A 16,452-nucleotide genomic window follows, 5' to 3' on the forward strand; every position below is an offset into this window, starting at 1 on the left:
ATGTACGCCGTAATCCACATCAGATCCAATGTTATCGCATCAAGGCAGCCCGGTTTCACTGTGCTTTTCTTCTTCTTCGTTCCGTTGTAGCCGTCTTCGTCACGGCTAAATACAAAGGTAACATTCGACGGACCAGAGAGAAAACATCCCTGCTTTCTTTTCCCCTTTTTCGGTTTATGAGATGCCGAAGAGAAGCAGTGGCGTAGCTGAGAATATTATTCCTCTTTTCTAGTATGCATAATGTTTCGTGTATTTTGATAATCATTTATGGAGTATCTTTTTCTAAGTACTTCGGTATCCGAGCTTAGTTCATTTTGAAGCTGTTTGTAAGCTTCATGGATGGGATATTAATATAGTATATTTATATAGTGTTGTGTGTTTTGGATCCATTAAAAGTTTGTGTTGGAACAGTAATGTAGTATGTAGGATTCGTGGAAAAAGTGTAGTGGTACAACTCAAGGGGGATTCGAACTCAAGATCCACGGGATGGTAAGCTAACACGCTACCAACTGAACTATCGAGACGACATGCTGACTTTGTACTACTACGTGTACTTGTATACGACTTCCCTTTCTTACCTGAAGTATATAGAATTTAATGCAATCAATACGCCACTGGTTTAAATCTGCCGAAAAGTAGTATATTTACCGAACTTTCAAACTCCTACACTTTTCTCAATCCCGAACAAAATATCTTTCTGCTGCAGATCTCCCCATACCATGTTTCAAACTTTCTACTGCTCTAGTGAAACAATTTCTACAAACATCGATCCAGATTTCTTCAAAAATAAAGCAAAGTTTTCTTTTCAACTTCGTTTTAATCCATTTTTCAAAAGAAAAAAAAAACAGAAACGAAACACTGTTATTTCTGATTCCCAATGAAAAAGCAACACAGTCCCGCGTAATTAAATTAAATGCGTTAAATAACATGGCATTTGACATCGACGAGATGTAATTGGAATTCATCGAATCGTTTTGAAAGCCAACACCAGGTCGAAACGAAAGGTAAAATGGAAAATTGTCGGAATGAAATCTCTGGCTACGCCATTGAGGGGCACCGAAAGAGGGAAAGAGGAAAGTTGAATGCGAAGTGGCGTTGGCTCCTCTTCGGGTACAACCCTCTCGGTGGCACACTAATGAGACGCAAAAGCTTTCTCGCTTAAAGGGTGACGATGCCGTGGCGTCGATTAATGAATGTCGCCTGTTTCGTGCCTCGTGTCCCCCCGTTAGTTATCGTACGTTAGTTAGTACGTCTACCGTACGAGCACCCAACCACTCTCCTCCCTTTTCCTTCCATTTCGTTCTTTCCAGACGTTCATGCTTATTTTTTCCGGAAAAGCCTGGCCCCCGGGGCCGAGTCTGACGACTATAATTACGGGCTAGCAGAAACACGCGAAGGTGATGAAGAAAAATACGCGTTTCAGGCGAATTGAGAATATTTTCGGGTCTAAAAAGAGGTAAGTTTTCGTATAAATTATAGTGTCGTGTTGGTGGATCGAAAACTCGACACGGAGTTATTGCAAAAATAAACGTAAGCAGATACGCTTTTCGAAACGCTGTAATATTTAAAAGTACTAATGGAGAACGGTTGTAGTCGACGTTTATAGCGAAAGGATTAATAAATGAAAAGTAACTGAATTTAAAGATTTTAAAAGCTATCTGTAAATAATAAATTAGCAAACAAAAATGTTTTTCCATATCGAAAAGCTTTTCATTGTCGAAAACAAATAGATGTATTATAAAATGAAAAGGTTCAAAATAGAAACAATGGGATTGTAAATAATTTTCGCACCTAATGATATTTCATAATTCAATTCAACGATTCATCAAGACAGTTTTTATCATTCGAGATCTCATTAACGCGATATCAACACTGTCGAAAGTTTGGTTACACTGTTAGACGGCAATTAAGTTTCACTTAGTCAAACAATTAGGCCTAAATCAGCGAGTAATCAAGCTCGGTTTAGTGACGGGTGATAATTAGAATCAGGTAGCGACAGGAATAGTTTCGTCACCTGTTATCGAACTAAATTTCCCAAATACTTCGAATCCAATTTTGCTATCGACAGAATATTGCTCGCAATAATAGATAACAATTCCAGCAACAGAATTAACGATCAAAATAAATAAGATTTATAAATTTAACTGAAGGAATTGTCAAATTCATTTACAAATTATTATAATCATATTACAGATAGGAAATGGAAAATTTAAATTGATAATATGAAATAATTGTATTGTTAATAACCGATATTAAGAAAATCCTTGCTTTTCTTTGATCTTTTTGGAGGATGCTACTGATCGGTTCACCTTTCAGCGCGGTTGAGATAACAGAAATAATCGTAAAACAAGGAGGAGAAGTCGTTGGAGTTTCCGGAAACCGTATTCCGTGGAACAGCCTATTCCGGTCCAATCTAATTCGAGGTGAAACCAGTCTTTAGAAAGAGAGGCTGCTGAAATTGCATTCCTCGCGAGAACGCGCGGCGCATTCGCAAACCGCACTCGAAGCACAATGAGGGACGCGAATAAGAGAAGAAGAAGTCTCGGAAACTCTGTGAGAGGAACAAATAGTAAGAAAGAAAGGAAAGACAAAAAAAAAGAAGAGAGAATGGGAAAGAGAAAAAGCGAAAAGCAAACCAGCACACGCGTGCCAATAAAAAGGTGCAACGCGCCGGTGAAACGCCGGCGAAGAGTGCTCCCGAGTGAAGAGGCGAAGATGAACGGCGAACGAAGAGAGAAAAGATTTTTCTTTCCTCTTCTCCTTGCCCCTTTTCTCTCTGCATTTGTCGTGCACTCGCGACTGGTCGTGTAGACGGCCGGAAGAGCTTCGTGGAGGACGAATATCGCGAACAATGGGGCAATTAAGACGGCAGAGAACGCGAACGGCAAGACGTCTCGCGCGTCTGTTACGAAAACCTTCGGACGAGAAAAATGAGAATGAAAACGGACGATGAAATTGTTGATCCGAGGGAGCCAAGTCTGATAATAGCTTTGCGACTGGTAAATTCTACCTTCGGGATATATGTAAAAGGGTTGCATCTAATTTTTAATTTAATGATTTTCTACACGTACAGTTTGGTTCCCTTTAATCGCATAATTAACACAGATATGAGTTTGGGAAGTAATTAGTAAGTTAAGGTGTATATTACTGATGGTTAATTACTTGCGGTTCTATTCGTCTGGTAATACGGGTACTTATACCACTTGTTTGACCATAGGGGCACCTATACTACTTGCCTGATCGTATAAGGTATCTATACTACTTCTCCTACCACCAAAATTTTTTTTTTAAATTAATAAGAATAATTTAATATGTTTAGTAATGATACTGGGAAGTTGTTAGCTCAAAAAGAAGAAGAATAATTGATCAGTTGAAACTTGAGTGAATTTATGGAACAATCAGTTTTCAAAAGTGTTTCAAATTTAAAATCTCGTTTCGATATTGAGTAATTTAAATTTACTTAAGAATCTCATTAGCCCCGACAGAACTGTTAAGTTAATAAAAATGAAAATAAACCGAAGTTACGTCTGGGGAAGGAAATATAGGTAATTGAAAGAAGAATATTAAACGACCACACTTGAAACTCCAGCAAACGCCCTATATAACTTTGACTTCTCTCTGTTTGCGAAAATAATTGATACTTACTTGTATCAATTATCGGTTCAATCGTGACCGCGGAAAAATCAACAGATACGAGAGAAGTAATAAAGTAGAAGTAATATCCGGAAAAATATCACCAAGGAACATATCCTTCTCGTCTTGTTTCCACGTTTCGTGGCCGTTTTCGCTCCGAAGGAGAGCAGCAATTAGAAAAAAGGCCAACGACGGCTCGGTTTATACCCTCGCGATCCCCTAACGAGATTAGACGCTAGATAGGCTCTGCGAGAAGATACCACAAGTGTAATCGAGGGGGTGGAAAATCGATATGCAACACCGAGATAAGCTTCCCGGTAAGAAAAATCGCTTTGATCCTTATCGTATCCTGGAAACGCGAAAGTTATAGGCAGCGAAAACGAAAAATGATCGTATCGCAACTTTGAAATGTCAATATTATACTTTCTCGTGAGGTTTCCTACTTTCTCAGCCTGTTCTTTCATCTGACTCAGAAAATAGGAACAATTTCTTCTATTTTTTTAAGAAACGCTGCAGGATGTTTCACGGGAACGATTCGCGGTAAACGCGAATAATACAATTTGCCTTGAATATTTTTCATATTTACGAGTACACATGGAGAATCACATAACCGGTGCTACCAATGTAAACATGATACTTTTCCCTAACAAAAATGAATCGCACACGTAACTATATTATTCCATAAATAAAACAGAACTGCATACGTATAAAAAATTGATCAAAATCGACATTTTTAAAAATGAATTCTCGTATGAAGAAATACTATTTCATATTTCCGCAACACCCTGTATATCCCGAACGATGTCACTCGAATAAAGTCAGTCTCGTACCATATAATACAGGAAAATATTTCTCTGAGAAGACGAATTGTTTTTCCTATGGAACCTTCGCTATGAATAAGAAATTCCTTGCTACCAATTTCCTAGAAACAAGTCTATAAACGTAGCTACTATCTAAAGAGATGTTGTTAATCGTACAGCCCCGAAAAACAAGAACAGAATTCATAAAACGGTAATAAAACTCAGAAAAAGAAATTGCATTACGATTGTTTCCATTCGTGTCGACCCAGTAAACAACGCCAGTCGCCTGACACGTTGTTACCATTTTTTACTTTTACGTTCTACCGCGAAGAGTTTCCATTATCGACGCTTTTCCATGTGCTCGAGTTAATCGTTCCATTGTTCGCCAGGTTGGTCGCAGCTCGTCGTGGTGGTTGTAGTCGTCTTTGGTAAGCCTCTTACGAACGTACGCGTCTAAGCCAGCCCCGTACATGCACGAGGACAATACAGGGACAAGCCGGTAGCCGATAGACACGGGTGTCGTCGTCGTGTATCGGGGACAACCAGACCCGGCCTCCTCAAGGTGCCTCTATGTATTCATCCCCCGCGCTATGTGTGACACGCGAGTGGACCAGCTGGAAGGAGCTTAAAGGGGAATTACAGGTCGAACGACAGAACCGCCGTACCGGATGTTCGACGCGAAACGGGGTTGCAGCGAGTCCTATTGCCCTCGATTCCATTCATATTCATACACCGGGCGTTTATTGTTTATCGTTTACTCGAAGGGATGGATTTTATAGTTGAAATAAGAAGACTGAGGATTTAAGTCTGGATTTAAGGTGATTATTGGTAACTAGAGCAAGTAGTTAATGACATTCTCGTGCTCGTCGCCAACGCGCGCATACTTCTTACACTGGCGAACTCGTTGAACGTACTCTACTGTCCTATTTTATCTTTTCGTTGGTATTCGAGTAGCTCGCAGGGTCGAGAGGTGATACTTTTTCGCATGCGATCCAAGGTCGCTTTGATAAGAAATATTCGAAAAACTAGAGCTAGTTATTTTACAAACCCGATAACCCTCGTTTCTCTCTGCGTTAGTACAGATAAGGTAATACGAATTTTCTGTTTACGGCTATAAAAATTATTAATGGCCTCCGTGACGGTCCGAGTGATAAAAATTTAATACATACAACGATTGTCCATCGTTCGAAAGGTCGCGCGATTTTTATTGCAGCTCGTTTTGCAACATTTTTCATTGATAAAAAAGTCAGTTCGAAAATCTACCGGTAGGATTGCGAAGGTCGTGATAGTTTGTTTTTTTTTTTCCTCCGGATATTTCTGACACTGGTGAAGATTAATGCGCGAACCATTTTTCATTGTTCGAAGTAACGTCCAGCAATACATGGTAGAGGTGTAAAATTATGTCTTTCGTGATTCGTTCGATAGTGCAAGATTAATGCGCGATATCTTGATAAATACAAGAAAGTCTGTACAACTTAGTTTCTCAGCGAAGCATACCATTATTATTCTAAAGATCGAACACGTAATTCTCTGCAAACATGATTGATCGATGTGTCGTTTCTAGGGAAAAGAACGGCTACCGAAAGGGGTGAATAAACGTCACACTTGTGATATTATTATTCCTGACGTTTCTGGTTGATAACGAAATTAATGTACCGCGTCGGTTTTATTAGCCCGTCACGACAGTTCGAAATGCACGGGAGAATTGAAAAAGTCAGAAAATTACTCGCCTGTGTTTCGTAGCCTCGGTGACACGAGAATTGATAGAAGAAATATTTATTCCACGCGTCGCGTTCGCTCGAAATGATTGGTATTTACAAACGCGGCTAGTTATTTAATCGAAGTGTAGCAATAACGGATAAAAACGTAACGAAATTATAACCGACGACTATTTCGTTCGTTATAACGGTGATTAAAAATAACACGCGAACCTGTCTCTGTTCGTTTCCATTTCACGCGCTTCTTTTCATCCCGTTTGTAATATCGAATTGAAATTTTTGCGTTTCGCTCTCCCGTTAGTTGACAGGGCTTAAATCCGAACAAATAAACGTGCCAGTGAATGCAACGACGTTAAAAAAAAAATAGAAAAATGGTACGAAATGGGCACGATAGTACAATCTGAATATAGTTATTTCGAGTATAATCGAAATCCAATAGCTTTTTGACCGATGTAAAGAGGATAGCGTTGAAATAGAAGAAAGATAAGGCTGTGTTTTGTGTAGCCACGCACAAATAAAATGATTTCATAAATTTCATGGGAGATCCGATCGATGAAATTGGCTGTTTAATAACAGGGAAACAGGAGCAGTGGTTCATCCGTTGAAAATATCCACTAGAGAGAAGTACGAGCGTTCTTTACCGCGATTTCGGGATTTATGGAGAAAATCGGATTTTCCAACGGTGACGACGCAAACAGGAAATTCACGTGAAAATCATCGCTAAGCATCCTGTACAGAGAAACAAACGTTTATCCGAATGCATTTTGCGCTTTTCGCTTTAACCGGCGAGTGAATTGAAGTAGCCACCGGCGCGACGCAACGGTTTTCATCAAAATCAACGATGAATTGCGCTTTTCTCGTTTATTTATCACGCGGTTCGTTGTAAACACAGGAAAGAAGAAATATTAACTGTATAATTAATTGGAGAAAATAATAGGACGTATAAAATACAGTTTATTACAACTGGTATCAGAAGGGTGGTGTGCTAGAGCCGATAAGAATTGGTGACTAAAAGGGGTGTGCAGGAATTCTTTCCTCTCGAGCAAAGAACACGATAAGCAGCCGATTATACCAGGCTCATAATTCAACCGGAAAATAATTCACTTGTGTTTTTTTTTCTGTTCACACCGCAAGCTCGTAAATTTCATAACGTATTCGACAAAAACTAACCTCCACGCCCTTAACCATTCCTTTCTGCTGACCTGGATCATTTCTTCTATAGTGATTTGTGATGACTTGTAATGAGCTTTTTTCCTTTTTTTTCTGATAAATTTGTATTATCGATTAAATTAATCTGAATTTTCAATTCAACCCTCAAATGGTGGTATAAAATTTAGGAAATGAAAATTCAATAGTCCACTCCCCAAGCATTAATTGATAATCGATAAAATTATTTAGAAATCTGTTTTAATACAATAACGAAACGAATAGAGGATATTTAATTTGGATGGTCGTTCTTTCCATCAATTTATCGATGGAAAAATCGAGGATCGAACGAGTTAATCGATTTATCGGTCATTGAAATTACGCCCCCGACGAATATTTGCATTAATGAATTTCATTTCGCGGCGGAACGAATCATGTCGAATACCGATTTGACGGGAAATGAATTCCGGATAACGACGTTTACAAGACTGACGGGTTTACTTTGCATTCTCGTGCGTTTAATTGCAAAATCGTGCGCGCAATTTCATTTCCCGGACGTTTGCCGGAAACCCGTCGGTTTAACTTTAATCACCGAATCATGCCAGCTACCAGTCGATCCTACGTCAAATTTGAAAATTGAGAACCGCTACGGTCAGTGGCGTGCACGATTGTTCAAATTCCTGCTGGTTACTTTAAATACTTGCACACCTGGATGTAACTGAAACGAAATTGCACATCTTCCTAAATCAATCACAGAAGACAATCCTAAATGAAATTCTCAAATCTAAACTCGGTTAACACGTTAGACATCGCAGTGAAAACGAACATACCCGAATACGATATTATAATTTAATTTTCCAATTTAAACTTACCCCTTGCTACATCACGAAATTAATATAATATTAATGCTATTTAGAATCCCCTTCCCTTCCGGTTACTCGATCACATTCAACCCGTTAACATTAAAATTCAACTAATTACTGTTAGAAGCGAAAGCTCGCAATAGAGATACTAAATCATTAATTAGGATGTGGATCGGTGTCGTGGTGGTCGGTAGATAAATTACACGGCATGTAGATGCTTCTCAGAAGCAGATAACGAGAAAGAGAGAGAGAGAGGATGTTGGTAACAGTGTCGAGACGTTAGCCGTGTGCCCTAAAAGCCGAGCGGGATCGATTAAGTGGCATCGAGAGGGTTTCTTTAAAGAGGAACCTGAACGCTTAGCGGGCTCGTTGAATTCTCATCTGGCCGACGAGTCCTCCGGGCAACTTGATACTAAATCTGAAACTTGTGTTACCGTCGTCCCCAAAGTACTCGAGGCTATTTCGAGAATGCACGGACCTGGGTTTAAGACAGAACGACGACCCGTCTGATACACTCGAGTTGCTGCCCTGATCCACCATATTGTTCACGCCGCAACATTGTAAACGTGCCTTCGGATAAAACAGAACGATATTCCATTTTTACAAAAGTGAAATTATAAAAATTTCACGTAGAGATAACACGAAGGAATAAACAACGGGGGTCGTATTCGTCGTCATAGTTGAACTTTAAGGTGTCGGCTGTTTTGGCGCGACCCGACGACGGATGTTTAATCCCCCGGTTGACAGAGGAAGGAAGGGGATTCATAACCGGCAAAGTTCACAGACCTGTCTCTCGTTTCGACGCGGAGAAACTTCGTTCGAAGGGTTTCAAGAGAATTTTTTCTCCCCTTTTTCTCCGTCGAGCACGAACCAGCTGACGCGGTCGAGTCGTGCTCGAAACACGCTCGAACCATGACGAAAAAGCGCGATGCGTTTTAAATTAATGACGAAAATTATGAATTCTGTATATTCCCGCACTTAACGCGAGATGATTAAAGCTTCAATTAAACACCCGTTTAATTGAACCGGCTATTTGAGTAGACCTCTTTTGACTTCGCCAATGTCAACGTCGAGACCGGGGGAAAAAAATTAATTCCCTAGAGAAATTTGCGGTGTAAAGAAGGGGGGAAAGAAACGGTTCCGTGGTATTGCGACAGAGAGGTTCTCATCGTGCCACGTAAAAATCCCTGTTTTCAACGACATGACTTCGGGGTTTTGGCAACGCGGTCGAAGACAATCTTTCGACGAGATTCCAACGGCACGGTGCCAGGAAGCTTGTTGACGGGCCTCTCGACACTTTTTTTTTTTTTCATCCCCCCCTATCTAACCCCGTTCACCGGAAACGATTTATCCCAGGGTTGGTCGGTACAAGTCCGTTGACCCGTTAACGAACACACTCGGTCAGCGAAACACGCGAATTAATCTCGAATCGGATTTCGAAAGATTTGCCCGATCACCGCGGGGAGGGTGGTTTTTCCTCCTCGTTGGACGACTGGCCGGCGCGCCGATTGAAATTGCAAATTCACCGATACACGGTTATTCGAGCACGGTTACGATTAAATTATCGCCCGGACGAAGCTGTATTTGCTTCGTTCTTAAAATCGGACCGGACGTTAATCAACGGGTCGCGCTCACAGATTTATGGAATACGAAATCAACGAGCAAACGACACGAAGGCCGTCGCGTCGAGCAAATTAACTCCTGCTTTTTGCTGCTGGCAGAAGATGGCCAACGAGTACGAGTACAGATTACTATTTCGAAGATATCTTATTAACGTATTAAAATGAAACTACCTGGTAACAGAATTTTATCTACCCCTACGACATATATACTTGATGTTAAAGGGAGTAGGTTAAAGAAATATCTTTCACGAATACCGAGTAAAATTTCACGTGAAATTTTATCAAAGTTGAACTTAACGATGTTCGTTTGAAACAACTAAAAAAAAGTAAGGATCGAAGAGGAGTGGAGGATGGAGGAAATTTGAAAGAGTGGCAATTAGAGTGGCATGGAGAAGAGAACATCGTCTTCCTGGTCGATAACGATCTCTGGTTGGATAATCTGAACGGCAACCTGCCAACCAACCACTCGTCCTTATTTTCCTCGTGTCTCTGCAACGATGAGACCGCTTTATACGGATTAATTCGTCGATAAACGCTTGCCCGTTTCCGAGTTTATTACACGTCCTCTGTATTTCGTTACGATCCTTTCCAACATTTACGTTTCATACCTCTGGCTAATAATCTTTCCTTCTTTCGCCTCCCGTTCCCTACCTTACCATTTTACGTTTCATTTTTTCCTTTCACCTTTGACTGTTTCAACTTTATTCATCTTTTCCGGATCTTTGAAACGACCGCGTGTTTGGCTCGCTCTCTTTGACCCTTTTTTGATACCGTTCCCATCTACCTTCCCTTTTCGCTTTGGATCCCCTTTCCGATCCTCGACTTTCCGCACCGATATTCGCTCTTCAGCTTCGTTTCACTCTACTTTTTCGCCGTTTTTCGGTATTTAAATTTCCATACCCCTTTTTTCCATCATTTTACTTTGAGTTTTCCACAGATGACAAGCTCCCATTCTGTTCCCCATTATTCTTCCCTCGGTTCTCTTCCTCTTTCCCTGTTTCAACTTTCTTCAGTACACCTCTTAACCTTTTTTACACGAGTCCCTTCTTCCTCTTCAACTGTCTCACGCACGTGCCAACCCTTCCTCTTAACTTTCCGACCCCCTTATCGGCTTTCTCTTTCTCCCTTCGTCTTACTGACTCCCTTTTCCATTTACTCACACCCTCCCCTTCTTGACCTTCTTTCTTCGTTAAACACTCTCTTCAATTTTCTTCGATTCCTCTCGATTTCTTCATCTTCGCTATTCTTCCGGTTATCTCAACGGAGAATCGTGTTATCGTTCTCTCAATTCTATTTTACAATTCTCATCCCTTCAATTTTCTTCCGCCAGATCAGAGCAGAATGAAATTTATAAATCTCAGATTTCTTAGACTGACTATTTACGATGACAATCCTTCGAGAATTTTAAATTGGCAAAATGAAAACTGTTTCTAATTTGAATTTCCCGATGCAACCCCTTCCTTCTCAGTCAACATTATCCGCAACCCCTTTCGCAAAGAATTACGTACCTGCATTAAATCCCAGGCAGTCGAGTGGTTCGAGTAATCTCGTAAACGAGAAGTAAGCGCGGCGTTAATCCGCTCGCGGAGCGTTCCGAATAGAAGCGCGGCTCGTTCCGTCCGCGATATTAATAAACCCGTGTCCTGGCGGAAAATGGCGAAGTTGGAGTAATCCGAAGCGTATCGCAACCGCCCGTGAGCGAAACACCTGACACGAGTCGCGTGTTACACGCGTGAAACTGACTCGACCTCGTTGTTTGCCTTCCTCGTTGCGTCACGTCGTTAACCCTACCGTCCTCAACAACGATATATACGCGCTTGTTTATCGAACAGAAGACGCTTGACGTCGCGATGAAAGTTGGCGGAATTAGCCGACGTTGCACCCTCGTTGAAACGCTTCGACGCTCGCGGCTTCTACTTTTTACTCGCGTCCTTTACAGCTTCATCGAGCTCCGGATTAACGAGACTGGAGAATATTGAAGCGATACGGGGCGAGAATGAACCTTTTCTCGCTGATAGAGTTTCAGGGGATCAATCCTAACATCCCCTCTTCGATGATAAAACGAAGATATATTTGAAAATTTGAAAATGTAAATTTTTCCATCCATGTTTAGCATCTATTTCTAAAGACACCGAACTCCCTTTGTTTTACCATCGCGTTTGATGGTCGATCGTAACGCACGCGATGATCCTAGATCATAAGAAAACTATAAAAATAAAAGGGCGTGGAAGTGGTTTTAGCGATCTCCGAGCGATCGTTTGGCAAAAAGAATTTACGAGGCGACGTGACCGAACAGGCCGAACGGACACGCGGTCGAGGCTAATCCGGAAATCCGAGATGTTCGACGATTTACCGAGAACACGCGATTTTTATTGACCGTTTACGGATATCCGGCAGAATCTGTGCTCGAAATTCAAACGACCGTCCGCGGGCGGGCCTGTATCTACGTGAAATTAACAGGAATTTTACTTGGAACTATGTATTTTGAGAAATCATTCCAGCGACGGATGAAATATGATTCGAGGACAGAGATTGCGGTGAAATTTGAATTTTCGCGAAGACGAATGGTCGGACGATGCTGGAACGGCACGAAAGAGATATAGAATACGCTAGACGACGGAAGTTCCACGCTGGGCTCTTCCATCTTGAGGACTTCCGCTTGATCCGCGGCAAAGTTCGCGCCAACTGGATCCCACCGCTTCCCGCGACGTATTTACGTATTGTCGGGGCCCGGAATTACATTGTAACGCGGTTCCGGTTTTCGAAGAATTTAATTGTGCTCCGAGGAAAGGTTTACGATCCCTTTGGAACACTTGGGAATCTGTGAGTTTACAACGTGGCCACCGAAAGCTACCGACAATGTTAACCAACTTTGTTGAAAGAGAAATTGGATTTAATTGAAAGAGAAAAAGTCGGGGCCGAAGGTTTTGCTTTCATAACTTTTCTATTGACACGTTCCCTTTCGTTCTTTTATTTTCTTATAAAAGATAGCAAAAGCGAGATGCGAAGGAGAATATTACAACAGAAGAATCAAATTTATATTTCTGCTATACCTTGCAGGAAAAGAGAGTACAATAGAAACTTCCTTTATGTTGCCAGAAGGCTTGTACATCCTTCCATGAAAACAGCAAGAAGTAAATCAACCCTGATGAAAAATTGTTCAAGTAAACTTATCAATCATTCAGACATTGGGATTGATAGCTATGAACGATGTTAAGTGATTCTGCTAACATGGAAACTCTATTCAATTAGGAAGAGTTAATAAGAAAAAGGAAGAAGCACAAATTCCTTCATCCTTTTGTGAAAGATAACAAGAAGCCAGGTACAAGAAGGAATTTTATATCAAAAGAATCGAATTTGTTTCTTCTACACCTTCCAAGAGAAAATATGATAGGAACTTCTTTCATGTCGCGGCAAGAAGACTTCTACATTCTTTCATGAAAAAGGAATCAAGTGCAAGTAGAACTCAATGCACATATATTAGGGGAAGGGCGGGTAACCCCGGACACTTGAATAAAATACAAAAAACCATAGAAGCAATCAATTTTAATCAAATTTCTCTTTCAGGTAATAAATATAAGGTCTTTTTGATTCATTATATCTTAAAAAAAAACATATTTCTTAAATAACTTTAGAACAACAAGCAATAAACTGGAACTCCAGTTAGTAGCCCCGGATAATTTGCTTGGTGTGCATACAATTACTGGTTTGCAATTGTTTTTTAAGCACAGAAGCCATGTTGTCATATGTCACTTGTATTTCTATATGACGTAACAATAAAGACATAAAAATGTCCGGGGCTACCCGCCTTTCCCCTATAGTACTCTCACGAAAGACTTACGAATCATCATTCAACTAAACGAGAAAGGAATAATTACTTTATTAATTCTGGACTTGAAAGATTGCACGGTCACGAGTCCAAATTTTCCTCGAAATCGCCGGAGGCAACATGGTAGAACAGTATTTCGCAAAGCTTTTTATTATGCCCCCCATCGCGTGACGCTCACTTTCCACGTTCGAGCATAAATTTTCTAATATCTGGCTTTTAATTAGTAGGTAACAGTAGCAGTCCCGCGGGACATCGTGAGTAGATGTTAATCGACCGTCGACGAATATAAAGCGCGCGCGGTTTTAAACACGGCACCGCGTTTCGCAATTGGTTCGGCTCCGTTCGCCTCGTGAAAATTGTTCGACTGATAAAATAAAATCGCTTGCAACTTGCATCGCGCGTGTCGAGCGAAACGCTCGCGTTACCTCCGCTACTTTAACGCTGAAAATTTACTTTCGATCCGCTACGATTCGCTCTTTCAAACAAGTTTTATTCTGAGGTTAACGCGAGCAAGCAGGTGGAAATTTGATGAAAGATTCCTTTTTTTTATAGCTCCATTAAGATTTAAAAAGCATCGTGAAAGTCGCGTTAACTCTGTTATTATTCTATGCTTCGTACAAAACAGCTTATTTAACTATTCCATACAAAGCCAGCAGGTTTCAGAATGAAAATGTTCACGGGAAGTCCAGTTGAACGTTGTCAAACGAGACGTAACCGCGTCTTAAAGCCGCTTTGAATGAAAACCCGGTGGTGAATTTGGCTAACCTCGAGGCCACGGGAAAATTTGTGGCGGATTTAGAGGCTTTGAGCGCCAATGTTTACACCGAAACGCCAGAATTAGTAATTCTGAGTAATTGGTACTTTGCATAAATTAGCGTATGTGGCGCCTAGCTTTTCGAAAGCTTTGGTATTTCAATGAAAATTATAAGATACCTCTTTTCGTGTACCTAACAAATACGTTATTTGAGAAATATTTTTCTCAATAAGAAGAACGTCGCAGCTTCCTGTGACGGTGCAATATTTTGCACCACCCCAGACACGCTAATACGCAAACTACGTTTCGTGGTCCCGAATTCGTCATAAAATATTCCTTAAACATCCCTCACGAATGTCTGGAGGAAGCGTAGAAATCGAGGTACCAGCCACGAAGCTGGAGAGGACGAAGGGGAATGGAAGCAGAGGCCAGTTTCCGGTGTCTGCCGAGCGAATATAAATTTCAAGCCACCGTCTCTGAAACGAACGGAACGGAACTTTCTCGCTGGTTGAAGCAGCAAAAGAGGGAGACGTTACGGGCTTTTCCACCCGTGCACCCCTTCGCCCCGACCGTCCCATCACCGAACCAACCCCCGTCGTGTCCACGGTTTTCTTTTGTTTTGTTAAATTCCTTTTTGCGCGGCTCCGGCACCGCGTCTGCAGCCAGGAAACGATGTCAACGATACTCATCTTAATGCCTGTTGAACCGGAAGTGCAAGGATGAGAGCCCTAAGGCCTCTCGAGGCTCTGGCAAGCAAGCGTAATGAAAACGCGCACCGAGAAAAACAAGGGCTCGCCTGGGTAATTCGTGCATTTTCCTTCGTTCTACTTTCCCTTTTCTCAACGTTCCTCTCTATCGTTCTTTATCGTTACTTTGATGACGATCAAGTATTCAATAATAAACAAAAGACTTAAAAATAATTTCATTCTTTCTTTTTCATAATAAGACTTGATTTTTGAAAAATTTAAAATACTGGTAATAAATTTATGGAGCTCTAATTTTAATTAATTAGTAGTCTTGTAACGAGACAAAATACTCTCGCGTTAATAATTGTCACGTGTTTCGCATTCGATGTACGAGTACAACGACATCGAGTCAGTTTCGAGTGAGTGGAATTTGTGCTTCTACTTACGGATGATGACACTGAGTCCTCGAGATCGGAGTAAGCGGATTTGCGGTAGACGATTGCGTGGCTTGCACAGAAGGTCAGGAATATCGTGCATATGGAGAGGAGCACGATCACCTGCAATGCAAATTGATTTATTTGTATCGTTCCATATTGCTCGTTCGAGCGAATACTGGGAAAAGCTTAATTTAAAACACGTGTTTTCAGCAAAATTCAGTTCAACTCTAGTATATCTATAATTCTTTTGAATATTTAGAATATGGATTACGACAGATGAATTAAATTGCCTATCCATACGTAAACTAAACTAAAACAGGTTCAGCGTATCGCAAGTAACATTTTAAGGTTATCAGTACGGTTAAGACGTACGTCCTTGTACTAACCTGATAACGTATTTTCGACATTTACCACAGCGACCACAGCTCCAGCAAACCACAAATTTCCTTCGTTATTTCCGGCTTAGTAAACCACCTCGATAAAGCGTCAATTTTTATTAACACAGCACGGTACTATTTATACGATAAACGGAGAAACGACGCCCGCAAACTTTCGCGTCGAAGCACGCGCGTTGTGTACGTGATGGACGTCACGCCTATGTTTCAACGCATTTTCAACAACATTCTACACGATTCATAAACTACTTACTTGAAAACTACGCGTACAGCAGATAGAAAACTTTAACGAGTTTCGTTGTGGACTAATTTTAAGTGTAAATTCTGTGAAATTATTAACAGACTCGGTTATGTAGCACGACACGAGCAGTCACGCGAGCGAAATGGCGCGAAATCCTGCGCAGTACGCGATTGTGGTTACCGCGCAGGTCACAGATGGCTCAGAAATCCAACATGGCGTGCGGAGCAGTGAAGCGGCGGGAGTTTGTTATTGTTGTGTGAGACTGCTTACGAGTCGTAGAAGTTCTCGGTCGCATTGCAGAAAGTGTTTACAGTCTTATAAGACAGGG

The 16,452-nt window shown here is 41.1% G+C and overlaps 1 protein-coding gene across 1 annotated transcript; it reads right to left on the bottom strand.

Moving 5' to 3' along the window:
• Positions 1-8,517: 8,517 nt before the first annotated feature.
• Positions 8,518-15,966, bottom strand: LOC114877690. The gene is made up of 4 exons (XM_046288966.1): positions 15,875-15,966; positions 15,498-15,608; positions 11,291-11,425; positions 8,518-8,730 (listed from the first exon to the last, which is right to left on the bottom strand). Exons 1-4 carry the CDS (start codon positions 15,893-15,895, stop codon positions 8,518-8,520), a joined length of 480 nt encoding a protein of 159 aa, XP_046144922.1. The 5' UTR covers positions 15,896-15,966.
• Between the last annotated feature and the right edge of the window lie 486 nt (positions 15,967-16,452).

The sequence above is a fragment of the Osmia bicornis genome, chromosome 15 (genome assembly GCF_907164935.1).
Source record: "Osmia bicornis bicornis chromosome 15, iOsmBic2.1, whole genome shotgun sequence".
Classification (NCBI taxonomy): Eukaryota; Metazoa; Arthropoda; class Insecta; order Hymenoptera; family Megachilidae; genus Osmia; species Osmia bicornis.

Coding starts and splice junctions, on each gene's coding strand:
- LOC114877690 (XM_046288966.1), bottom strand. CDS start 15,895: ATGTCGAAAATACGTTATCAG. Junction 15,609..15,874: donor TGTCGAAAATACGTTATCAG/GTTAGTACAAGG, acceptor TTTGCATTGCAG/GTGATCGTGCTCCTCTCCAT. Junction 11,426..15,497: donor AGGACTCAGTGTCATCATCC/GTAAGTAGAAGC, acceptor ATTTTCCGCCAG/GACACGGGTTTATTAATATC.